Source organism: Asterias amurensis, chromosome 14 (assembly GCF_032118995.1).
Source record: "Asterias amurensis chromosome 14, ASM3211899v1".
Classification (NCBI taxonomy): Eukaryota; Metazoa; Echinodermata; class Asteroidea; order Forcipulatida; family Asteriidae; genus Asterias; species Asterias amurensis.
The window spans coordinates 13,839,364-13,866,505 of record NC_092661.1 but is presented as its reverse complement, the minus strand read 5'-3'; the positions used below and the strand labels follow the sequence as shown (position 1 = coordinate 13,866,505).

At 39.1% G+C, this 27,142-nt stretch overlaps 2 protein-coding genes across 2 annotated transcripts; both read right to left on the bottom strand.

Annotated features, from left to right (window-relative positions):
• Positions 1 to 12,922: 12,922 nt before the first annotated feature.
• Positions 12,923 to 16,655, bottom strand: LOC139947525 (uncharacterized). Its single transcript, XM_071945460.1, has 3 exons — positions 16,469 to 16,655; positions 14,991 to 15,284; positions 12,923 to 13,365 (listed from the first exon to the last, which is right to left on the bottom strand). The coding sequence occupies exons 1-3, from the start codon at positions 16,536 to 16,538 to the stop codon at positions 13,223 to 13,225; spliced, it is 507 nt and encodes a 168-aa protein (XP_071801561.1). The 5' UTR covers positions 16,539 to 16,655; the 3' UTR covers positions 12,923 to 13,222.
• Positions 16,656 to 22,798: 6,143 nt separating this feature from the next.
• Positions 22,799 to 26,472, bottom strand: LOC139947578 (uncharacterized). Its single transcript, XM_071945519.1, has one exon. It carries the CDS (start codon positions 26,304 to 26,306, stop codon positions 24,408 to 24,410), a length of 1,899 nt encoding a protein of 632 aa, XP_071801620.1. The 5' UTR covers positions 26,307 to 26,472; the 3' UTR covers positions 22,799 to 24,407.
• Between the last annotated feature and the right edge of the window lie 670 nt (positions 26,473 to 27,142).

Below are 27,142 nucleotides of genomic sequence, written 5' to 3'. Positions count from 1 at the left end.
TTTATGTATTGGTTGTGATATACGAAGTGTGGGACTTGGACAATACTGTTTACCGCAAGTGTATAATAGCTTTAAAGGCAGTGGACACTATTGGTAATTATTACTTTAAAAAAATATTCTAAGCAAAACAATTACTTGGTGACGGGTACTTGGGAGAGGTTGATGGTATAAAACATTGTGAGAAACAGCTCCCTCTGAATTGGCATAGTTTTCGAGAAAGAAGTACTTTTCCACGACTTTGATTTCGAGAGTTCAGATTTAGAATTTGAGGTCTCGAAATCAAGCATCTGAAAGCACACAACTATGTGTGACAAGGGTGTTTTTTTTTCTTCCGTTATTATCTCGCAACTTCGACGACCAATTGAGCTCAAATTTTCACAAGTTTGTTATTTAATGCATATGTTGAGATACACCAAGTTAGAAGAATAGGCTTTGACATTTACCAGTAGTTGCCAGTGACTTTAGGTCATTGCATGCGTGTACGTGTGATTGTTTTGTATTGTTAAGGCGAACAAGAATAAAACAAAACAAAATTTGATAATATTATTTGATCCCAAGCTTGTGCCTGTTTGAAGCCTACCTCATTCTTGCACATTCTGATATCATCCTGTTTGTGTTGAACGTTAATCAAAAAATTTGTGATGCTGCTTCATGTATTTATTTTTTATTTTTATTTGTTTACTATGTCAACGCCAATTTTTGGGGGAAAATGCAATTTTTGTCACTTTCCACTCCCAAAATTTATAAAAATTTAAAAACTTCCTGTTTGATTTTATAAGTCATCGTTCCTCTGATATAACTCAAACATGATATAAAAATGTGTTTTATTTTTTATTTTATTAATTTCTGAAGGGTGAAACTATTTAGATGAACTAATTATTTATGTTGATTTTTGCCTAAAAATGTGCTTTTTAGCGGTTTTTTCTTGGGACAAGTATACAAGACCAAAGATTGTGTTTTTTCTTTCAGTATCGTAACTTAAGATCAGTTTGATGTTTTAACAAAGTTTTGTGTTTGTATGTTATTTTTATTGTTAGCCTGGTTGCTATGGTATTTTGAATTTACATGTAAAATAAACAACACAGAAAATAAACCAATACTTTAACAGCCTGTTTGTGGCATAGTTGAACTTGGAATTTGTTAGTGACCCACGACCTTTGACCGACCATAACTTCCCAACCGTCAACACTGTAGAGGTCAGTAGGGTATCATGTTGATCCTTTGACTTTGTTCTACATGATGAAATCTAAATCTCAAGTTTAATTTTTACCTCGTATTTGTCAAGATGTAATATTTGACCGGCTTTGGGTGAAGGCGTTGTCAAAGTTGAGATTGTTTTGCTCAAATTTGAAAAACAAATGCGCTTGGTACATTTTCACACGATGTGATGTTTTTAAGGCACTGAAAAAACCCAGTGTGAAAATAAAGCGCAACATAAATAGAATAATTACTGAACATCTTTTGAATATTTGGGCAACAACTTCAGCCCGATTTCTGGCTTTCGCATTTAAACAAAGCTCTGCTGATTTTTGTGTCATATGTTTGACTCCACAAAATGGCCGGTCGTGTTAGTTCGCAATTTCGAGGCTAGACATATTATTGTGTGGATCATTATGTTCTACTTTTTAAAGACATATATTTACTATATGCATTAGATTACAGACGGTTTCAAACACTTTTCATGGAAAACTCCGCCGCGATCCAAGGTATTAAAACGTACCCCTTTAAAGGCAGTGGACACTATTGGTAATTGTCAAAGACTAGCCTTCACAGTTGGTTGATCTCAACATATGCATAAAATAACAAACCTGTGAAAATCTGAGCTCAATCGGTCATCGAACTTGCGAGATAATAATGAAAGAAAAAAACACCCTTGTCACACGAAGTTGAGGCGTTTAGATGGTTGATTTTGAGACCTCAAGTTCTAAATCTGAGGTCTCGAAATCAAATTCGTGGAAAATTGCGTCTTTCTCCAAAACTATGGCACTTCAGAGGAAGCCGTTTCTCACAATGTCTTAAACCATCTACCTCTCCCCATTACTCGTCACCAAGTAAGGTTTTATGCCAATAATTATTTTGAGTAATTACCAATAGTGTCCACTGCCTTTAAACCAATCTTCTACATTCCCTATTTTTCAGTTGATACTAAAGGTCCTAAACCGTTTTGCCCTGAAGTTGTGTACGGCTTCGTCAACGACAGCAATGATCGTATATCTGTTCAGTGGAACGAGATAAGAGTAGCATATGACATAAAAGATGCAAAGTCCCACCCATTAACATGCAGGGGAGAGAACGGAGAGTTGATAAGATCAGGTGACTACTTCGAGGCAGGTACTATCAATGTCACGTGTGTGACGATGGATTATGATGGTAACTATGGACTATGCACATACTTCATCAATATCACAGGTTGGTAAAAAAAATCATTAGTAATGAGTGAAATCATGATTTTTTAAAAAGACTTTACATGATTTTTTTTCTCGACTTTAGTACGTCCGGATGAACGGCCATATCAAGTGAACACTGAGATAACATAAACTCATTTTTTTTTTGTAATGTTTTTTTTTATAAACAATTTCAGCAAATTCTTTTCATCCTATAAAATCAAACAAATGGTAATGGAAAGTTGTAACTTACAGGCACTGGGCACGTTTGGTAACTGTAAGAGACCAGAATAATCTTACATGATGTATCCCAACATATGCGTCAAACAACTTCCCTGTGAGAATGTTGGCTCAATTGGTCGTCGAAGTTGCGAGATGAACGAAAAAAACACCCTTGTTGCACAAATTAATTTGTGCGCTCTCAGATGCATAATAAACGCCTTCAACTTCAGCTAATAAGTTTTATTATTTGATCGAGTGAGAATTTACCTCTTTCTCAAGATGTTATTTCAAAAGGGAACCGTTTCTCACAATGTTTTAAAACTATTAACAGCTCTCCATTCCTCGTTACCAAGTAAGTTGTTATGCTAATAGGTCGAGTAATTACCAATAGTGTCCAGTGCCTTTAAATCCATTCTACACTTTCGGAACAAAACAAAAAAGTTCACAGATTTACAAATAACTTACAGGGTTTACAAAGGGTAATGGTGAAAGACTTCTCTTGAAATATTATTCCATGAAATGCTTTACTTTTTGAGAAAACCTTAAAACAATTATCAATTCTCGACAACGAGAATTACGGATTATAGTAAACACATGTCATGACACGGCGAAACGTGCGGAAACAAGGGTGAGTTTTCCCGTTATTTTCTCCCGACTCCGATGACCGATTGAGCCTAAATTTTCACAGGTTTGTTATTTTACATAATTATAAGTTGTGATACACGAAGTGTGGGCCTTTGGACAATACTGTTTACCGAAAGTGTCCAATGGCTTTAAAGTGACATCCAATTAGCATTCTCTCGCTCGTGGTTGTATTTCTACTTTAGGAAAAAATCCAGTACGATGGTGGCTTCTGCGATCAGTTTCTTGACAAAATAAAAAGCGTATTAACGTAAATGGAATTTCATATTGCTTTTGTGTAACCAGTTTGCAAAATCATTCGCCTGGGTATGGAAAGCGGCGCCATAGCCGACCATCAGATTACTGCAAAGAACGTCTTGAACGAAGACTACGGAAAATACGGACCAAAACTAGCTAGGTTAAACAGCAATAGTAAGTACATTTATTTTACTTGATGAGAGCAACAGTATTGAGTACATCTTGCGTGCCGTCTAATTAGTTGCACAAAATTAAGGGCCAGGTTATGGTGGCCCTAAAGGGACATTGAACATTTATATTTACGTAAATATTTATGGATTTCGCCCTAAATCGCAAATATTCACGTCAATATTCACGTCAGTTTTTGCGAATTTTTGCCAGACGCAAATATCTACGTAAATATTTACGTAAATATTCAAGATATTATGCCCAAATCGCGTAAATTCACGTAAATATTCGCGATTTGTGCCCGAAATCGTTAAGGTTCACGTCAATATTCACGTAAATATTCACGATTTCTGCCCAATTCGCAAATATTGACGTGAATATTGACGTTAATATTATTTTGTGATTCGTTCCCAAAATCGCAAATGTTTACGTAAATATTCACGTAAATTTATATGTTCAATGTTCCTTCAGGGCCACCATACCACGTACAACGTTTGTCAACCACTAAAACCATTTATTTCACAGAATAAATACTGAAAACCGCTTAAAGCACTGCTAAGAAGATTTCTAAAAAAATCTGCTAAGCAGATTGCTAAAATTCTTTTTAAAAATTTAAAGATGCTTTGTGATGCAATCTATGGGCAATTTTAAGGGGGAACATTTGATATTGTGTCCCCCACCCTTCGAAAATTGGGTGGGGTGGGGTGGGGGGACATGTCCCTTCCACTCTTTCAAGGGGGAGGTGCAAATCTGTCAACGATGGGAAATCCGGATGTAGGGTGCATTTTTACATTTTAGATGCTCTGGGATGCCATCTAGGGCCATTTTATTTATTTATTTATTTATTTATTTATTTATTTATTTATTTATTTATTTATTTATTTATTTATTTATTTATTTATTTATTTATTTATTTATTTATTTATTTATTTATTTATTTATTTATTTATTTATTTATTTATTTATTTATTTATTTATTTATTTATTTATTTATTTATTTATTTATTTATTTATTTATTTATTTATTTTTTGGGGGGGGGGCTTTTGACATAGTATCGCCCACCATTCAAAAAGTTGTGTCATCCTCTGCCCCAGGATTAATGCCCATGGTGAGACACAAGGTTTAGTCTAACACAGGCCAAACTTTGGCTTCATGTTAAAGGTGGTCAAAAAGATTGGGGGACATTTGATATTGTGTCCCCCACCCTCCAAAAAATGGGGGGGGGGGGAACACACACACACATTTCCCCCACCCCCCCCCCCCCCTGATTGACGACCATATTCACCGGACAAGAAAAGCTTTGATCCTTCCCGCCCAAATGTGCATCCCTCAAGCCATACATACATGTAAGCTCAACCACCACCACCAGTAGTCCTGCATTCTCCTGAAGACGAGCAGAGTACACTGTTCGAAACGTCGAGACCAAACCGGCTCTTTTCAGAGCCACCACTCCTTCGAAAGAGATTTTACTAATGGTTGTACCTGCAATTTTACTATTCACATTTATATTTATGGTTACTCCATATCCTCCACACCATGCATTTGCACAAGCCTAGGTTTATGTCAAATTGGCCTCCTGTTATGCTCCTTTTCTTATACTGTCCTGTTTACACCTTTTACCTTTGTCGCTATTACTTTCTACATGAATTCTGTACTGTTGTGGTTTTGACTGTACGGGAATAAAATGTGTAAATTGAATTTAAAGGAACACGTTGCATTGGATCGGACGAGTTGGTCTATAAAAAGCGTTTGAAACCATTTTTAATGAAATGCTCCTTTAAATTCAATAGAAAGATGTTTTAAGTAAAACATAATAATTCACGCAAGTATCACTCAAAATTGCATGGTGTTCCTTTATTATACACGGTCGGCCATTTATGGGAGACAAATATTTGACTCCCACAAACTTTCATTACTATCTCGCAACTTCGACCGCCAATTGAGCTCTAATTTTCACATGTTTGGTTTGTTATGCATATGTTGAGACACACCAAGAGAGAGAAGACTGGTCTTTGACAGTTTACCAATAGTATCCACTGTCTTTAACACAGGTTCCTGGTGTGGGCAGAGAAAAACTGATACATGGATTCAAGTAGCTTTCGATCGAACTGTTGACATATACGGCCTAATCACCCAGGGTGATTATTTTCATAAATACTTCCACGTGACCTGGCTTAATCTACAGTATGGAGATGATGAACTCAACTTGATGTATACGATGGAAAGACAGAAAAAAAAGGTAGCTATGATTTCTTTCTTTTTCAAGACAGTGGACACTATTGGTAATTTGTCAAAGACTAGTCTTCACAGTTGGTGTATCTCAACATATGCATAAAATAACAAACCTGTGCAAATTTGAGCTCAATTCCAAAAGTAATTTGTAGAAAATTACTTCTTTCTCGGAATCTACGTCACTTCATCAGAGGGAGCTATTTCTCACAATGTTTTATACTATCAACCTCTCCCCATTACTCGTAATCAAGAAAGGTTTTATGATGATAATTATTTTGAGTATTTACCAATAGTGTCCACTGCCTTTAATGCAAGTCGCAAGAAGCACAAGGCCTGAAGGCATCTTCAAGGTGTGTGCTTTAATCGACTATTTTTGTTGGTCACTGAGATGTTCCTACAACTCCAGTTGAAGGTTGGAATGTCATGTTCGTTGGTAGACATGTCGAGACCCGCGTCAATCTGAAACAAGATTCACACGAGATCTCATCACACTCCAGTTACTTTTTGCTTTCCAGCAAAAAAAGTAAAACATTCCACAACATAGAAAACACTATTAATCCACGATGCTGTTACTCTAGAGTAGTAATACGGATTGAGAAGAGTACAAAATTGATTGCGTCGAGTGATATGGTTAAAACTACACCCTTCCGAGGCGATTCCCCGAGCGTTCTATTTTCCCGAGGGAAAATGCAACGCTCCGGGGATCACCTAGGGAGTCGGAGGTTTAACCATATCACACGTAAAGTCAGTCAATATTTGTTTTATTACACCCCACCAACAGACTATGAATCATCCTCATACACGTAGATTTCGTACGCGCATTTCAGATACACAGATGCACAACTGATTGTGTTCGAGGTGGGTAAAAAGACGTTTGGGTACTGCGCGCACCATGTAAAAGGCCGTGTCCGAAACGGCGACTTCGGCTACAGCTACGGCTAGATCGCGCGCGTCTGCCTATTCTTCAACACTGGTAGACGCGCTGATCTAGACGTAGCTGTAGCCGAAGTCGTCGTTTCGGACACGGCCATAGTTTTATTGCATGGCAAACTAGTAAAACTAAGACATATCATGTGACACGCTCTACACCAATGAAAAGGCATAATTTTGCAAGGGTGTTATAATATCAAATGTGGGCGATAGTGCATTTAGTACATATTATTCGTATAAGTAAGTATGTGAAAAATGGCTGCCAAAAGTTTGTACATTTATTCTTTTCTGGTAAATCTGAGCTGCAGTGAACCATTGATTAGCCCATCAGAGTTCTTCTTTTAAGATCCTTCAGTCTGATTCAAATTTCATTCTGTTCATTGACCATGTCAATGTCTGTTGGGCTATTGTTCACTTTTGCTCCTTATATAAAAAAAAACAAAAAAAACACACACACACAAAACACGTATTGAGCAAAAAGGGGCTAAAATTGACTGCTTCGAGTGCTATGGTTAAAACTACGACTCCCAAGGTGATTCCCTGAGCGTTCTATGAAGTGGAACGGTCCGAGGATCACCTAGGGAGTCGGAGTTTTAACCATAGCACGAGTTAAAGCAGTCAATGTTTGTTTTGTAACACCCCAACAGACTATTTATCATCTTCGTACACGTAACGTTCGTACGCGCGTTTCATAATACACAGATGCACTACTGATTGGGTTCGAGGTGTTAGAAAGACGTCTGGGTACTGTACCCGTGTGATAGTCGTCGGACAATCACACGGCAAACGATGCACTATCACACTGCCGCCGTCTAGTAAAACTAAGACATATCATGTGGCGCGCTCTAAACCAATGAACAGGCAGAATATTTGTAAGGGGTGTTATAACATAAACTAATTGTATGACGCAGTGATTAAAATACCGTTGTGAATTCTTTACAGTTGTATTATTATTGTCATCCATAGATATATACATCTGACCGGTTTTTTGATGATGATTACGATGTGTGGGTCTTTGTTGGAACCGCATCACTGAGAATGATCCGATCAAGATTCATCCGCATATATCCAGTGCAGTGGTATGGTGGAATGAATCCCTGCATGCGCTTTGAACTCATCAGCTGCAACTAAAATGAATAATTGTGAATGAAGCTTAACGACACTGGACACTACTGGTAACTGTCACAGACTAGTCTTCAAAGTTGGTGTATCTCAACATATGCATAAAATAACAAATCTGTGAAAGTTTTAGCTCAATCGGTCTCGAAGTTGTGAGATATATCAATGAAAAAAAAAACACCCTTGTCGCACCATGGTCACACGAAGTTGTGTGTGTTCGTTCAGATGCTTGATTTCGAAATCTGAGGTCTCGAAATCAAATTCGTGGAAAATTACTTCTTTCTCGAAAACTACGTCACTTCAGAGGGAGCTGTTTCTCACAATGTTTTATACTTGTTTTAACCTGTTCCCCCCATTTAGTACTCGTTATCAAGAAAGGTTTTATGATGATAATTATTTTGAGAGATTACATAGTGCATGTCATCTGCCTTTAATGTAACTATACTTCAAGGCAGTGGACACTATTGGTAACTACTCAAAATAATTGTAAGCTTAAACGAGCCATGAGGAGCTGTTGATAGTATAAAACATTGTGAGAAACGACATCCTCTGAAGTAACGTAGTTTTCGAGAAAGAACAAATAATAATAATCCACTGATTAAATATTTCAATTTAGTGTCGGGACCCAGATTTAGATTTTGAGGTCCCGAAATCAAGCGTCTGAAAGCACGCAATTTCGTGTATGTAAACAAGGGTGAGTTTTCTTATATTATTATCTTGCAGCTTCGACGACCAATTGAGTTCAAATTTTTACAGGTTTGTTAGTTTATGCATATGATGAGATTCACTATTAAGTGAGAAGACTGGTATTTGACAATTACCAATGGTGTCCAGTGTCTTTAATTTGCCATGGGACACAATATTACTAAAATTCTTTAGTTTAAGATGGTTAATTATTTTTCTTCTAAATTGTGTCTAGTGACTTTTTTTGTAATCTATGAATTTATCAAATTAAATTAGTTAATAACAATAGCATGTAATCTCGCGCCACTGCAGAAGGAAGTCCTCTTTATCATCATTCCACCGTAATGTTTCTAAAGCATTTAATAATTATTGCTTATTTATTTATTTATTTATTTATTTATTTATTTTGAAAGTCATCATGTTTTCTTTTTTAAAGGGTTCATACTTTGCACAAGGCTTCTTGTCTGACCTCTCCATCCTACTATTAAGTTCTGATAAGTAGGTTTCCGTTGTATTGCCCAAAAAGAAACTTATGCAAAGCATTATATGCCAATGAATATCGCCTAAAAACACGATAAAAACTTGTGACAAAACCATCATCAGTGGAATTACTAATAAATAAACTTATGCAAAGCATTATGCCAAGGAATATTACCACAAAACAACAATAAAACTGAAAACAAGACCATCAATTGTAAAATCCCCAAGGAGAAACTTATGCAAAGCATTTAGCCAAGGAATATCACCACAAAACAACAATAAAACTGGAAACAAAACCATCATTTTGTAAAAACCCTAAAAAAAGAAACTTATGCAAATCATTCTGCCTAGGAATATCACCACAAAACAACAATAAAACTTGAAACAAAACCATCATTTCGTAAAAACCCTAAAAAAGAAACTTATGCATATCACCACCAACAATAATAGCAGTAGCACTAGTCCACCATTCGAAGAAGAATGACCCAATTGTTGCTGAATAATTTACCATACTATAATAGGACACCGGGGTCGATTTGATTTCTCACAGCAGCAGTTATTATGCCGCAAAAATATAGTGACCATGAATATGTCTATGTATAGACATTCAAATTAGTTTACAATCAAAGGACGACACAGCTAGCACAATCTGGCGAAAGTCTATAGAACACACTTTTTATTCGCAATCTAGAGAGCGCACAGGTATCAAATTTGTTTCAAATTAAAGGAGGCTGACACAATTTGACGAAAAGTAGAACACAGGATGTTGTTTCGCAAATCTAGAGCACAATACGTGTTTCTGGAAGTAATTTTGAGATACCTTTAGGGGCGACAAAAAGTGACAGGTCCAAAAGAATATCAATTCTTGCAATATTATTACACGACTTGTACAACAGAAATTGTTACCACATGAAAGTTACCACGGCAACATCAAAGACACTGGACACTATTGGTATTGTCAAAGACGAGTCTTTTCTCACCTGGTTATCTCAACATTTGCATAAAATAACAAACCTGTGAAAATTTGGTCTCGAAGTCAAATGTGTGGAAAAATACTTCTTTCTCGAAAACTATGTGACTTTCTCACAAATTATTATACTATCAACATCTCCCCATTTCTCGTTACCAAGTATTGTTTTATATGCTAATACTTTTTTGAGTAATTACCAATAGTGTCCACTGCCTTTAACACATAAATTGCGGTAACACGATATAATGATAATATCATGAGCCTGGTTGGTTCTGCTAAAAAGAATCGTGTGTTTCAACTCGACGTTTCGATCAATGTGGTCTCCAGCCTTCAAGGCGGGAGACAGTATTTCCATCATGTAAAATTTCAAATCCTACTTTACACAGGAGTTGTGTACCACAAGAAAGTTAACACAGGATGCGGTGTATTACCTCATGATCTTGTTCTTATAGGGCACACAGCGCCCTCACTGAAGTCAAAAGAAAATCTTCTATTGAAAGTGTCACAGTGTTGTTTAAAGGGATACCCAGCTTCGTTGGGTTCTTTGGGCTACAAAATAAACTAAAACATGACAGAACAAATTGGCAAAACAAATTGGCGTTAATGTGTGTCGACGTAATACGTCGTTTTATAAAATCTCTTATACATATAACGTAAGGGTACAACTTGACTTGGGTACGAGTTCACATTGTTATGAGTTAACCTGGGGACGAGTTGACTTGGGTACGAATTAATTTGGGCACGAGTGCCCTTGGGTACGATTTCACCTGGGGACAAGTTGACTTGGGTACGAGTTCACTCGAGTGAGCACTGCGGGGTCGACCCAGGGAAGCTTGTCGAACGCACCCAAAGACACGCAGTCAAATTTTATTGCGGACGTGACAGTTTGGGCATCTATGTCACTGCACTTTTATCATATCATTGTATCCAATGGAATCACTGGATCTAGCGGCAGGGATCTGTCTTTATCCTTGCGGAAAAAGACAGTGGCCCAGATCTACTCGTACCTCAGGCAACTCTTACCGGTTTTTGGCATAGTTCTCTACCGATGAGGGAGCTAAAGCACCGGTACAATAAATATACCGGCGTCCTCAGATACTGTCGCCCAAGCGGCTTTCACGCTATGGCCCATAGTGGACTTATCACTTTACACGCCCCCCTGAGTTGTCAATGTGCCAGGTGCGAAGATCGAATAAGAGGATATTTTCAGACCAACGAAATAAACGGTGATACTACTTCGCTACGCTCATACGCAAGAAAAACAGTTACACATTATTGGGCGAAACAAGGAAAGAAAAACAATACTACTGAAAATTCCCCTTTTCAAGAATTTCAATGAGACAGTATGGGATAGGGCTGCATGCACGATATGCAAATTTAAAATAAGATGATGCGTTTAATTTACCTCGAACAAGACGACGAGAAGGAGGATCTTGCGGGGTAGACTATGTGGGTAGAATTCTGCGCCATGCTGGTTGCGGCTTTCCAATTTCTTTGAGACAAGTTTCGAGCTGCTGTGCGGAGAGTTGGTCAACGCCTTTCTTGTCGAGCTGTCCAACGCTGGCCCAGCCGGTGTTGCAGGAGATTCCGTGCCCCCCCCCCGCCCCCTTCCCCCCTATGGTGAGATGTGTTCAAACTTCTCGAGTCCTGTTTAGGGGTGGCATTGGCGTTAAATCTATAGTCGAAATATAGTCTTGAACTTGTTTTCGAAAATTGTCGACGTGTCAGAAGTGGACATAGCGAAACGGTAGGCCTATAGGCACCCTAAATATGAAATAGTTGAGGAGAAATGCGTGCATCATGCGTGCGAGAGCCTGTAGTCAGTGGACAAAGGCCAAGAATGCTTGAACATTCCACAAAAGGCAGGAATAATAGAATACACGGCAAAAACTGTTGCGTAATATACTCTATGTCAAACAAAACAAAATTAATGTGTTGTTAATAATGTATCGAGCGTAGCCAGTCAGCCTTCCTGTGGCCAGAAATGCCATCCTCAAAATGTCAACTTTTTAAGAATTCCCTTTTTGAACCGATTTAGAAGAAAAACAAATCCCCATTGAAAAGCACTACGACAGTAGCAGTTTCAGGTCAAATGACGTCAGGTATACGCTGTAGGGGGGGGCATTTTGCTAGTGTTGTTGCCGCGGCCGCGTATTGCGATCGTTAACTTCATTTTGTTTACACAAAAACGCATTAAATTCATCTTTTTCTCTCTCTCTTCTTTGTTTTAAACAGCCCTGTCCTTCAGTAATTACACAATCAATAAGACACAGGAGATTAGTTTGACTTTTTTGGAACAGTGTAGAAGTAATGTTTATTTTCTAGGCCAACATTCTTATTACAAAGTTTAAAACAGGATTAAAACATTACCCATAGTTTAACCAATCAAATCCAACAAAGGTGATTTAAGAACCGCCGGCTTGAACAATTTCTTGCACTCAAAGTTGGTCACCGAAGTTGCAACAGAATATTGAAAGAATAAAACACAACATTTTGTGCTTTCAGATGCCTACATAATGCTTCGGGCATGAAGTGTTTTTATTAAATTCAAATGGTATTTGAATGGTGTGTGGTCTATGCACTTCTTGTAGGACAAAAAAACACAATGTATTCAAATTTACACTAAACTTACACAGTTTGAAGATAGTGATAGCAGAAACCTTCCCTGAAAACATTTCTTGCTGAGGTGCTGTAGTTTTTGAGAAATGAGTAAAACAATGTCATGAAAATAATTTTCGTCTCAGTGATAATGAAACGAAAATTTTAGCATGTAACAACGTATTTTTATGAAATTGTTTTACTCATTTTTCAATAACTACAGCACCTCAGCAACTAATATTTTAAGGACGCTTTCTACTATCATTATCGTCAAACGGTGTAAGTTTAATGTAAATCTGTGGACATCGTGTTTTGTGTTACAAAAAGTACCCAAATCCTTTAAGGAGGTTGCTGGTTAATTTGTTGTTGTTTTGTTGTTGTTGTTGTCGTTGAGTTAAGCCGACGTTTTAGGGATATGACATCATAGACCTTTTCGCAAAATACACATTGGGCAAGCGCTAACTGTTGAACAAGTGAGAAGACTGGTCTTTGACAATTACCAAAGGTGCCCAGTGTCTTAAAGGTCTGTTCTGACGGGAGGCACGCACATCCAGCTTACTTCGCTGCTTGGGGTGGGGCAGCATCTCTTGGCGTCCACCTCTTTACATAGTTGCCTATCTCGATGCGACACTCTTTTGGACAATGCAAAGGATTGCTGAGGATGCTGTCAAACACAGGGTCAGTGAATGGAGGACATCCTGTATCAAAGAGAATCATTTTGTAAAAGTCCTATTTCTGCGACGTCACTCTTGCATTCTATATCCACGAATTATTGCACTTTCTCCTAAACATAACTAAAAGAACATTTTCATTCGTGATGGGCATAATAGCGTCGTTGCAAATAATCGTTTGGCTCAAGAGAAGGGGGATCTGTTTGCAGTGCACTGAACAATTTCATGTGAAACACAAGGATTTATTTTCAACATAAATTCAACAAATCCCACATATCAACCATATTATTGAAGTAACAAACATATGTGGAAAGTTTGGCTCAGTCCATTATAAGTGGGTCAGTAGTGAACAACCATGCACAGTTGTTAGCAAAGGGTTATGTACCTTTTGTAGAAAGAAAAAAAAAACACAATGTCCACAGATTTACATTAAACTTACACAGTTTGAAGATATTGATGCTTCCCTGAAAATACTACTTGCTGAGGTGCTGTAGTTTTTAAGAAATGAGTAAAACAATGTCATGCAAATAATTTTCGTCTCAGTGATCATGAGACGAAATTTAATTTAGCATGTTAAAACGTATTTTCATGACATTGTTTTACTAATATTTCTCAAAAACTACAGCACCTCAGTAAGTAATATTTTAAGATACGCTTTCTACTATCATTATCTTCAAACGGTGTAAGTTTGACGTATAAATCTGTGGACATTTACAAAAAGTATCCAAATCCTTTAAAGGAACACGTTGCCTTGGATCGGACGAGTTGGTCAAAGCAAAAGCGTTTGTAACCGTTTTGTATATAATGCATATGGTTGGAAAGATGTTTTAAAAGTAGAATACAATGATCCACACAAGTTTGCCTCAAAATTGCGTGGTTTTCCTTCTACTGTGCGAACTAACACGGTCGGCCATTTATGGGAGTCAAATTTTTGACCCCCATAAATGGCCGACGCGTTAGTCGACGAGGTAAAAGGAAAACCACGCAATTTCGAGGCATGTTTGTGCGGATCATTGTATTCTACTTTTGCAACATCTTTCTACCCATATGCATTTTACAAAAAACGGTTACAACGCTTTTCAAAGACCAACTCGACCGATCCAAGGCAACGTGTTCCTTTAAACACATTGCCCTTACTTAAAATTTGGCTGTAACAATCATCATAAGCTGGTTTATTTTTAAGGTTTTTCGGAAGCGGTTTTCTTGAACATTTTGACTCCAATTCAGAGGGAAATATTTACACAGGCGGGAAAAAAAGTTTTCAAAATAATTATTGAGTTGAATGTCTCATAAAAGCGCCACCTATTGGTACGAGTAGGAAAGGCGCTCTTTCTCTAGTCCTTTTCGATTAGGATTCGGCTCAGGCTAGCTTCAAGCGGGGCGGCCCGCGGTTGTTTAGACAATATTGTGCATTTGTTTGCGTATGCGCTCAGGGCTTCGGACGAGAGGACGGAGCCTGGAAGCCGAATCAAAAGCCAAAGCCGTGGTTTCGAAAAGGGCCTCTAATCAATGCACACGCACACTTTTGCGCAACAGCCAAATTGCGCAAAAGTGGTGCTCGACGCCATCTCACAATAAGGCAATGAGATTTGTAACCCAATTAGTTTTCAGACTTAAATCAAACAATTGTTTGACTATTGTTTTATTCTTACCAAATGTGGGTTGCAGTGTCGTTTCAGTGATGGGCTGGGGTTGCGGAGTGGGCTTGGGCCGGGGTCGCGGAGGGATCTCGTCCCACATTGGCAGTTCGAACATCACCTTACTGGGAGGCACGCACATCCAGCTGTCGCCGCTACACGGGGTTGGGCAGCATCTCTCTGTGGCCTTGCAGTCGTAGTCGTGTAATGACTTGCGGCAGTCATTTGGACAATTTCCAACGTTCAATACGCTCTTATACACAGGGTCATCGCCATAAGGACACAAACCAGGATGGTCAAACATTGCTCCTGTATCGCAGAGAATAATTTGTAGAAACCAACGCTTGAAAAATAATTAAACCATTAATGTGTACGTGGTTGTATTTTTTCACTAACTTTCCTATTTAAGGCACTGGATGCTATTGGTAATTACTCAAAATTAATTAGCTTAAAAACTTACTTTTGGTAACGAGCAATAGTGGAGAGCTGTTGATAGTATAAAACATCAAAGAAACGGCTCCCTCTAAAGTAACGTTATTTTTTTTGAGGTTATTTCTCACTAATGAGTTCGAGATCTCAGCTGAGGTCTCGAATTCAAGCGTCTGAAGCACACAACTTGTGCGACAAGGGTATTGCTTTTCTTCCACTATTCTCTCGCAACTTCGACGACCAATCGAGTTCAAATTTTCACAGGTTTGATATGTTATGCATATGTTGAGATACACCAAGTAAGAAGACTGGTGTTTGACAACCATCGAAGGTGCCCAGTGCCTATAAGTGAGAGAAACAAATATTGCATAGTCCAGCAGAATAATTATCAGCCCTTTCGTTTCCAAGAATGCATCATATTGCTCGAACGGCCACCATGACACACGACTCTTTTAAAGACATTGGATTGGACACTATTGGTAATTGTCAAAGACTAGTCTTCACAGTTGATGTATCTCAACATATGCATAAAATAACAAACATGTGAAAATTTGAGCTCAATCGGTCGTCGAAGTTGCGAGATATTAATGAAAGAAAAAACACCCTTGTTGCACTATGGTCACACGAAGTTGTGTGCTTTAGATGCTTGATTTCGAGAACTCAAAATTGTAAATCTGAGGTCTCGAAATCAAATTCGTGAAAAACTACTTCTTTCTCGAAACCTACCTCACTTCAGAGGGAGCTGTTTCTCACAATGTTTTATACTATCAACCTCTCCCCATTACTCGTAATCAAGAAAGGTTTTATGCTAATAATTATTTTGAGTAATTATCAATAGTTGTCCACTGCTTTTAAAAATATGTTTCCCGCGTTGCCATTTGACTTTTGAGATTTTGAAGTAGATAAATAAATTTAATAACATAATTTTTCGATAAGGCAAACTATTAAAAATTTTTTTTTTTAAATAGACGATTGTCATTGACTCATTTAAATGCAACACTTTTGCAGTCCAAAGATCATTTGACTTTGTAACACGGCAAAAGTGTGAGGTTTCCTGCGCTTACCGTTGCCAGGCTCTCCGTGGACCAGAACCAGAACACTGGCTGCAAGAATTGCGTACCAGTACAAACGCATTATCACATTCACCAAGCCCTTCTTGGTAGAAGTTGGAAAACAAGTACACACTTTAGCCTACACCCCGGTGTCAAAGATTGCAGAAATATGGGCTGGCACAATCAACGAACATACTATGGAAACCAACAGGTTTGTGTATCGACAAGGAGACGCATGCCGGTTTTATAGCATGACCAGTGACCAATGAGCAGTGACCAATTACCAATCACCAATCACCAATCACCAATTACCAATAACTTTTGAGCAAAACCAATGAGCAATCAGTCAATCCGTATCACACTAAAATTCCTTTCCTTTTATCTGCAAATTATTCACCGGTTTTCGTGCGTGAGCTCTGTATGAATATTTATAAATATAGTCAAAAGGGCTTCTGGAATTTTATCATTTTCGACCTTTTCTGAAAAGTCTCAACCAAAATAATGTACCATTAAATTGAAACAAAGAGCATAACTGTCGTTTGGTTCAGTTCAGTTCTATTCTGTTTGTTATTGTATTTATTATTCATTCAAAGGCCTATAAAACAATTTCTTGTAAAACTGCACTGTATTGCTTTTTATTGCAGTGTAAATCCCTTTTAGTTTAGTTTTGTTTATTTTATACTCTATTTTCATTTGTATTTGATTAATTTACTTTTGTTTCATGCTTATGAATAAAAGTAAGTGGTATATTTCGCTTGTTTATTGTGTATTTTTGTATAACATATTCTTAGACACGCAAAACCAAGACGCATTTCACTGTATAATTTTATATTTTTGCAAGTGACAATAAAACATTAATAATAATAATATACTATTCAAATCGGCATAGTTAATTTATTGAGTACTTTTTATATATTCGTTTTTTTTTCTTCTTCTTTTTTCTTCTTTTTTACACACACAATTTTATTTAAAGACACTGGACACTATTAGTAATTGTCAAGGACCAGCCTTCTCAGTTGGTAAATCTCAACATATGCATAAAATAACAAACCTATACAAATTTGAGCTCAATTGGTGGTCGAAGTTGCGAGATAATAACTTGGAAAAAACAGCCTTGTCACACGAAGTTGTGTGCTTTCAGATGCTTGATTTCGATACCTCAAATTCTAAATCTGAGGTCGCGAAATCAAATTCGTGGAAAAGTACTTCTTTCTCGAAAACTACTTCACTACAAAGGGAGCCGTTTCTCACAATGTTTTATACTATCAACCTCTCCCCATTACTCGTTATACCAAGTGAGGTTTTATGCTAATAATTATTTTGAGTAATATTACCAATAGTGTCCACTGCCTTTAAAACCCTCGAACAAGTCACCACTGTGACAGCTGTCACCGACCGATGGGTTTTTCATCTGCCACTGGCTGCTATTTCAGTTTATCCTGTACTGGGGCATCTGTCAACACCTCAAAGTGGAATCGCAGACTTTGGCGCCAAATTTAGCCTAGTTAATTGTCAATAAGTGCGTGTTATCTCCGTCGATAAGTGTTTTTTTTGGGGGGGGGGGGGGGCGGGGGGGTATTCTATTATATTATGCTTGTCTTGGTGGTTGCTGTCACTATACAGTTTCTGTCTCCAGGATTAACTGTCGCCCACTATGAGAAATTAGCATGGCTGGTGGAGAAGGATTTTGTACACAATTCGCCTTGTTTGGGGCTATTATCTTCGGATGACGGAATTTCATGCCACACCGGTTTATATAAGCCAATATATTACAGCGTGCGATGATAAGTCCATACACCTTTTCGATACCATTGCGCAAGCGCAGACTGTTGAATGAGGTGCATTGTGGGATAGATATGGATCAAGTGTGATCACCAGTCAGACCACAGTATATTCTATATTTATGAATGCACATAATTCCAAGCTTTACGCGCCACCCCAGTATTTGCAAAAAGGTCTATGGGCCTTAATGTTCATATAGAGCGCCACCATTCACTACACAAACGGTGGGATGTTACACGAATTTTGCATCGGGGACAAAGAATATTCGTTTTGTTTTACCCATACACCGATGTGAGTGTAAAGCACTGTATACTCAGTACTTCCCCAAGTTCTGTGGAAAATATGTTTTTTTAATGGCACAAAGGTTGTGGGTTCGAACCCCACCCGAGTAATATGCATGAGTTTTTGTTCACAGTACCCGGGAAGGACATTGAGTATACAGTTCTTGCACACATTGGGTATGAGTAAAAAAAAAAAAAAAAAAAAAAACCTAATAAACTTTGTTGACTTCGTGATCAATGGAGCGGAATAGCCAGCCACACAGTGCATCCTTATCGTCTCTGTGCAAAATATACCTACAATCTGATGTAAAAAAAAAATGTGCTGAATTAATCAGCACTAATATCGAGAAATGAATTAATTTGGGGTTTTTAGCCATACACCGATGTGTGTTAGCACTGTTTACTCAGTACTTTCCCGAGTCCTGTGAAAAATATCACAGGCATGTTACTCGGATTGGATTCGAACCCACGACCCTTGTAATTTTAGAGCAGTGTCTTACGGACTAGACTACCGTGGTTGAGAAGTTAATTGTTTAAAAAATATACTGTTGATGCAGGTAGTATTTCAACCATATGAGACTGCTCATGTCCTGCCAGTGTCCAAACATCCTAAAATCGACTACCGAATAGTCCATGTAACACTATTAAAAATGCTGGGCAAAATAACACTGGATAAACTCCATTCATAAATACCTCAGACAGTTTCGCTATTCCTATTGGTTGAGAGCGCGTCACGTGGGGGTGTGTAAACCTTTGATAATGACCAGTGTTTATAACAAGCTGACTTCCGCGTGTCGGGCGCGCGCAAGATTATCACGCGGAACGCAATTCATAGATATAGTAACAGCGCGTAATCTAACCGCGCGCGCGTGTGTAACCTAAGCGCGCGCGCGTACACACAACCCACGCGCATCGAACAGATTCTTCACAAATGTTTTGATAAATATTTCAAACCTCGAATTTCAATTGTTAAAGTGTCTCTAATTGTATTTGTTAACGCCTTTTAACCAAAAATGCATTCATGAATGGGAATTAAAGGGTAGCTTCTAGTTCTTTCACGGCAGTTTAAAACCTTGCAGGTTTGAATTGCCGTTTGAATTGCCTTTATCACACGGCAATTCGACCATGCTTATTTTAAACGGCCGTGGAAAGAACTAGAAGCTACCCTTTTATTCTCTTATTTGCAAACTGTTGAGTAGATTTTGGGGTTGGGCAAGTAAAACAATTGACCAGCGTTGGGTGTTATTTTAGGATAGTTGGATAAACTCTCTCTCTCTCTCTCTCTCTTTCTCTAGTCGACCGAGGTCGGAATCATGTTGTGACTTGCCCATCCCTGTCTATCTCTCATTAGGTTGGGAAAATCAGCTGTAAGCACCCCGTCCCTAGCAACTATATCATCTGTGTATAGCTGAGTCTTTGTTGGATAAACATTGCCCAATTAATATGCATAATTACATTGATTGATCCAATCACGCAGTGTTGGGTAGAAAGTGTGATAATAATTTCAGTCGCCTACCCAAATAGTCCATGCAACTTGTGATTAAAAAGAAACAAAAAAAAGTGAACAATTACCACAAGTGTGTTTACGAGTAAAGCACATCAAATCAAGAAATAATGAAAAGAAAACTTTTGGAATAACTTTCATCAAATTGTGTAAATGTTGCACGTCAATTATTTGAACAACGTTCTAAGAGCCTTTACGGGATACTGTATACTATAGGATCAACGCATTGTACTTTTCATTTCATTCCACTTGACAATAATATTATGCAAACCTGGGCCCAATTTTATAGAGCTGCTTAAGCACAAAATTTTGCTTAAGCGAAAAAATTATTGCCTAGTAAAATCAGATTACTGGCCAAGACTCCACTCAATTTTTGTGCTAAGTAAACAACAGCTAAATACCAGTCACAAGCAATGTATATGGCATGAAATTTTGGCCAGTAACATGTGAAAAATAAGCGAGCTATTTTCGTGCTTATGAAATTGGCCCCTGGTGGAACTGACAGACAGCGGTCATGTTTACATATATTAAATCAACATGTGAAAAATCGGGCTCAATCCATTGCGCGAGTCAGGAGAAAATAGAGAACTTTGACTATATATTACAAACGGTGTCCATGCCTTTAAATCACAAATTACTCGATCGGGGTGGATTTCACAAAGGTAGTCCTAACTTAGGACTAGTCCTAAGCAATGCTAAGAGATAGGACTGGTCCTAAGTTAGGACCAGTAACTCATCCTAACTTAGGACTAATCCTATCTCTTAGCATTGCCTAGGACTAGTCCTAAGTTAGGACTACCTTTGTGAAATCAACCCCGGGTTTGTTTACAGGTGAGATTGTAAAACATCCTTATTTATATCTAGGAAGTAACAAGAGATGACCACTAGAATTAGATCATACGGATGAATAATGCCTTTGTGTCTCTTTCAAAAATATCTTTAAATGACTCATGATTGGAAATGGAAATCACGTGCCGATGTGGCTGTACTTTTAATATAGCTTGTCAAGCAGGAAATCCAGACAGCAAAACATAACCCAGTTTTTTTTATACACAACAACCCACTTCCACATCGTTCATACATCACTTGGATGTCAAATATAGACTGTGCAATCCGAGGCCCAATCTGAAAGCACACAAAAAAAAGGCAACAAGGGTGTCATTATTCTCTTGCAAAATCAACGACCAATTCAGACCAAATTGTCACAGGTTTGTTATTTTACAGATCTGTTGGGATGAGGGTCAAGTGAGAATACTGGTCTTTAACAACTACCAAAGGTGCCCTGTGCCCTTAAGTTAGGATATTACGCACGAGGCTAAACTTCTTCTTCCACTTTCAATTTTGCAACAATTAAAGGTAGGCTTAGTGGATCAGTAATTGTTTTACCAGAGCAACAATTTAGTCGCCTTTCATATTCTTTTCAGCATCCTGTTGAGGTTTACCATACTGAAATAATCATACCAAAAGAAAATAATGTGATTCATGCAGAGCAGAAGCCACAAAGTCACTAGTCAAGTCGGTAATTGTTGTGGTGGGTGCCACCCACCGCTCTGTTTTCCTTTTCGAATCCGCGACTTCGGGTCCAGATTCGGCGACAGATTCGGCCCCGACAAGTTTGCGCGTGCTTTTTGTATACGCGCTCAGGACCTCGGACTTAAAGGAACACGTCGCCTTGGATCGGTCGGGTTGGTCTTTAAAAAGCGTTTGTAACCGTTTGTTATAAAATGCATATGGGTAGAAAGATCTTGTAAAAGTAGAATACAATGATCCACACAAAACATGCCTCGAAATTGCGTGGTTTTCATAACACGGTCGGCCACTTAGGGGAGTCAAATGTCCGACTCCAATGAATGGCCGACCGGGTTAGTTCGCAAAGTAAAGGGAAAACCACGCAATTTCGAGGCACATTTGTATGGATCATTGTATTCTACTTTTCAAACATCTTTCCAATCATTATTATGCATTAAAAAAAACGGTTACAAACGGTTTTATAGACCAACTCGTCCGATCCAAGGCAACGTGTTCCTTTAAGCCAAATCCAAAATCTTCTATACACAAATCCTCCACACAAATAACAGTAGTATATCTCAATTGTCATAATGCTCATTCTTGATTGTAAGACCAGCACCGGATTCAACCGGAAGCTTAAAGAACAATCAGCAAGGTTTAGATAAGGGTTCCGGGTTGGACGCTCCATGTGTTCCCATGCTATCGGGTGTTTAGTGAGAGGAGTGATACCTCCTTCCGGCCGGTGAAAGGTCAAACAACAATTGGAATAGAACTGCACATAAATCGGTTTTTACAATGCTGGCTTCTTCAATACAATTTAAACAATTCTTCTTCCCCAACCCCTTCAAATTTGTACGATAACCTTTTTTTTTAACTGTGTTTTATGAAGCTGTTCAGGGACAAATTTGGTATACCTGTTTTTACAAAATTCCGGTTTGTGACAACATTGCAAGTTTAAATTTCCTTAGCACTTTTTCAGATTGCCTTTGAAAGAATCTGTGGTTGTGTGTACATTTGCAGCCTCTAATCAGTGGAGAATTCCAAGCTAGCAATAATTAAAGTATTTTAATTAACAGGAGACAGAAGACAGAACAAAACTGGGAGTTGACTCTATAGGTCATTATATCTAACAAATTTGGAGATCCCCGCAAGCCCAAACTCGTCCCTGACCATCTGTAAAGAATCCTTGCATCCTTGCCCAACTTACAAGAAGCGCTTACAGCTTCAAAACAACATCACAATATTTAACAAATATTTCTTCTTGGTGACATTTATTTCAACATAGCAGATACATTTCTTGAAGATAAACTGTCTTCCTATAATACAACTCATAAACAGAGATATAATCCATTTATACTTTACATCAACTTTTAAACCAAACATTGGCGTACTCATCCTCATTTTGCTCGATCAATAGAGCTGTTTTCTTAGCAACAAACCTTGCTTAGGAAACTTTCTGCTAATATCAACAAGAAGCATGATACCAATCATAATGATACACGTGGAATGCTAATTTGGCTGGTAACCTTGTCATGGTAAACATGTTGTTATTATAGGTACTTTTTGTGCTTAAGCATCTCATATGGAACTGAAACTGTGCCCAGTATTGCGTATAAAAAACTCTCTGCAAAGCAGAAACGAGCAGGATATTGTGCTTAGCATCTTCTATTGTGCTTAAGCAGCTCTATAAAAACGGTCGAAGAGAAGTAAATCTTGACACTGCGGGCTCTTTTCGAAATCACGGGTTCGGCATGGGCTTCAACTAATAAGAACCGTCAGACGTGAAAAAAATAAATTCACTTTCGGTACGGGGCTCTACAAAAAGGCTAACAACATCTAAGACCAGGGACCCAAGCTTGAGTAGGACTAGAACCAGCGTTCTGCTGACTATGGCGACCAGAGCGAGGGTTATCAAGATCTGTTTTTCTTTGAACGATTTTAATAGATGCTGCTGTTTCAAAACGTGAAAAGAAAATCGCATTTGCCATGGAAAATGCACACACAACGTGTAACATGCAAAGTATAGTTTCTACAAAATAACAGACATAAAACAGTGTTGAAATCCTGTTGACAAAAAAAAAAAAAAAAATTAATATAAAAAAGGGTCAAAGGCGGATCGTCATTGTGTGCAGTACTTGAAGCCTGCATAACTTTGTGGAAACTACATAATACTTATTTAAACACAACTTTCGGTTCAAATCCGTCTCACATTGGGATAAGAAAACAACAATGGACAAATGGCTAAGTTTCATCCACGCGATGGAATTGAATTAAAGTGTATATCATAAATATAATTATTACTTTACAATATAAATACAATACTATACAAATCTAGAAGTACCACATTGTGTTACGTGTGTATCTAGCATTGATCAACCTTTCCCTGTAATAGCATAAGAACTTACTTGAACTGTAGTAAAAAAAAAACGTTGCGAGAAACGGCTCCTTCTGAGAGATTAATTTCTCATTCAAATAATAACAAAAGCCGAAGCATTTTAATAAGCATCTGATGAAAGCACACAAAGTAATGCAACAAGTTTATTTTTTTCTTTCATATACTCTTGCAAATTCGATGACCAATATTGAGGCAAAATTTTCACAGATCAGGGGTTGATTTCACAAAGAGTTAGGACTAGTCCTAACTTAGGACTAGTCCTATGAGATTGCATGTATAGTTCTAAGTTAGGACGACTTACTGCAGTACTAACTCAGCTTAGACTAGTCCTAACTCTTTGTGAAATCCACCCCTGTTATTTTATGCATCACGTTGGGATACATCAATTGAGAATACTATTCTTTGACAATTACCAAAAGTGTTCAAACGCCATTGTTGCTTCAAGTGGTAGTTCAGCTGGAAATAAAAGTTCACGGCACTTTAACTGATGATCTCCATATAAACAGCCGATTTGGCATTCATGTCTCTTGAACTCCCGTAGCGAACTGCGTCAGGTACCTCGCCGATTGCAAGATAACCCGAAGAATTAGGACTAGTGGGGGCGTGTCTGCTCTCTGCTGCCTGCCGTTTCTCCGCTCTGATCGACGGCAAAGCCTTGTCCACCGTCGCCTGGTTCGTTACCTCGGGATCAACATACTCACCCGACGATTGGTAAAGGGCATTCCCGACCATACCATCCGGGGGAGATATTTCAAAGTACTTGGCCGAATTGTTAGGCGAGGTTAAACTAGTCTCCTGGTATATCGGGGTGGAGTCGAAGGTCGGTGCTCCGACCTGGGAGTACACGGGTGGGGTCGATGTCGATGCCACGCCCTTCGGTTGCTGGTAGCCTGCAACCTCATCCACTCTGACCGTCGTTGCTCTGGACGGCGTGGAACCAGGCGTTGCTCCCCATTGCTCGTCCGGATCGAAGATCGTGGCGTACATGTAATGGCCGTCGGTCCCCCCGCCTGGGACGCTGTGTTCCGGGGTGCCGCTCCCGAAGGTGCTCGGTGACAGCCGGAGTTTTCGATTGTTTGGTGGCAGTGGCTTCGCCTTGTGCCTTCTTCGTCCACGGCAGCAGCAAAAGACAACGAGGGCAAGGAGAAGAGCTGCAAAGACTGAGCCACCGCTGATGATAGCTATAGTAATCGGGTACGAGCCGAACAGGATGAAGGGCTGTTTGGACGTTGGTGATGTTGTATTCTCCTCCGGTAAACCACCCGGTGTTGTCGTTGTATTCCACGGGAAGCTTCCGGGTGTTGTCTGCACCGTGTCCCCTATTGGATCGACTATTGCATTAGTTCCCGTGAAATTCGACGATACGACTACCGTGTACTCCCCGGTTGCGGAGTATCTGCCGTACGTTGTGCAATGAATGACCATGCCGTCATCTTCCTCGGATATCTGCATCAAGCGCATCCGTGCCAGACCCGTTGAGGAGAAATACGCCCGGTTGGCTCCCAGTGGGGGGACGGTGTGCCAGCTCATCACCGGGGAACTGCTCGTTACGGACGGTATCATCGTGCAGACGAACTCGGCCAATTCCCCGGCTTCGAAATGAGTCTTTACTGAAGATACGGTTATTCTGGGTTCGTTGACAACAGTAATGGGTCCAACAGTGCAAGTACGGACCTCAGTAGAGCTGCATACGTTAACAGATGCCGAACACTGGAATGTTGCTCCTTCCAGATCGTCCGTGACTGCCGGGTTGATTTTGGCAGATGAAACGCCCTGTGCCACGGTCTTCACAGAAGCAACGGGCAAACCAGTTCTACCGTCCGTCCAGCTGAGAGAGGCTCTTTCGGATCGCCATGAACAAACCATGTTAGGATTGTCGCCATTGAGGGCAGTTACTTCACCATCCTTCTGACAAAGGTCGCTACTATCATACCCTCCAACAGATATGTCCACACTGCTCGACTTCACGACTACGTACGACGTCGCACTGACATCTGTATCGGACTTGTCGTATATGTTACACGTGTAAGTTCCTTCGTCAGTTGCGCATATAGTGTCGATCGTGAGAAGATCTATCGTCTTACCCTCTCTCGGCACGTAGCGTGCCAAAGTGAACCGAGGCGGGGTCCCAGACCTGACGAAATCAGACGTCAGCTGGCCGTTCCATGAAATCTGTTGACTGCCTCTGAGAATCCCCACAGTTTGGGAGCCTTCCGTTGTCGCGTCACACTGCAGAACAAATCGACTCGTCTCCTCTGGATTGAGTCCTGAAACAGCCGTGAGGGACAACTCGCTTTCGGCATTAGAGCTAATCCCAGCAGCTGCGGCAAGCGCTGCAGTGTGCACCAACACCACTACTAGGTGGAACGCCAACATCATTGTCAGTAGGAACCGATGTCTTAGCAAGAACTGATGTATTTCATAAATGTCCACAGTACAGAATATCCAATAGTAAATTATTCTTCACCTTATAACAGCCTAAAGCTCATGATAACATAACACACCATAAGCAAAGGCCAATACATATACCTTTCAAGGCACCTTTCGTATATGAAACTGGACGGTATCTGCCTAGGCCAGCCAACGTACTTTGCTGTTATATGAAACAGTTTCCGGATGTGGCATGCCCAAGTAAAGCAAACTGCTGGGTACGGCTGGACGTAACTTCCGGAATGGAAGATCATCACCTACAGTCACAGTTTGCGAATTCCTGTATAGTGCATCTCCATGTTTGTTAAAGGCAGTGGACACTATTGGTAATTGTCAAAGACTAGCCTTCACACTTGGTGTATCTCAACATGTGCATAAAAAAAAAACTGTGAAAATTTGAGCTCAATCGGTCATCGAAGTTGCGAGATGAAAGAAAAATAACCCTTGTCACACGAAGTTGTGTGCGTTTAGATGGTTAATTTCGAGACCTCAAGTTCTAAATCTGAGGTCTCAAAATCAAATTCATGGAAATATACTTCTTTCTCGAAAACTATGGCACTTCAGAGGGAGCCATTTCTTACAATGTTTTATACCATCAAACTCTCCCCATTACTCGTCACCAAGAATAGTTTTATGCCAATAACTATTTTGAGTAATTACCAATAGTGTACACTGCCTTTAATAGTAAATCCACATTGCGTATATGTAATCGAAACGTGTTTTCTCTTTACTCGGATAGTACAAAATATCGCGGGACTTTACTGGTGTTGCAATACAAAAAATAC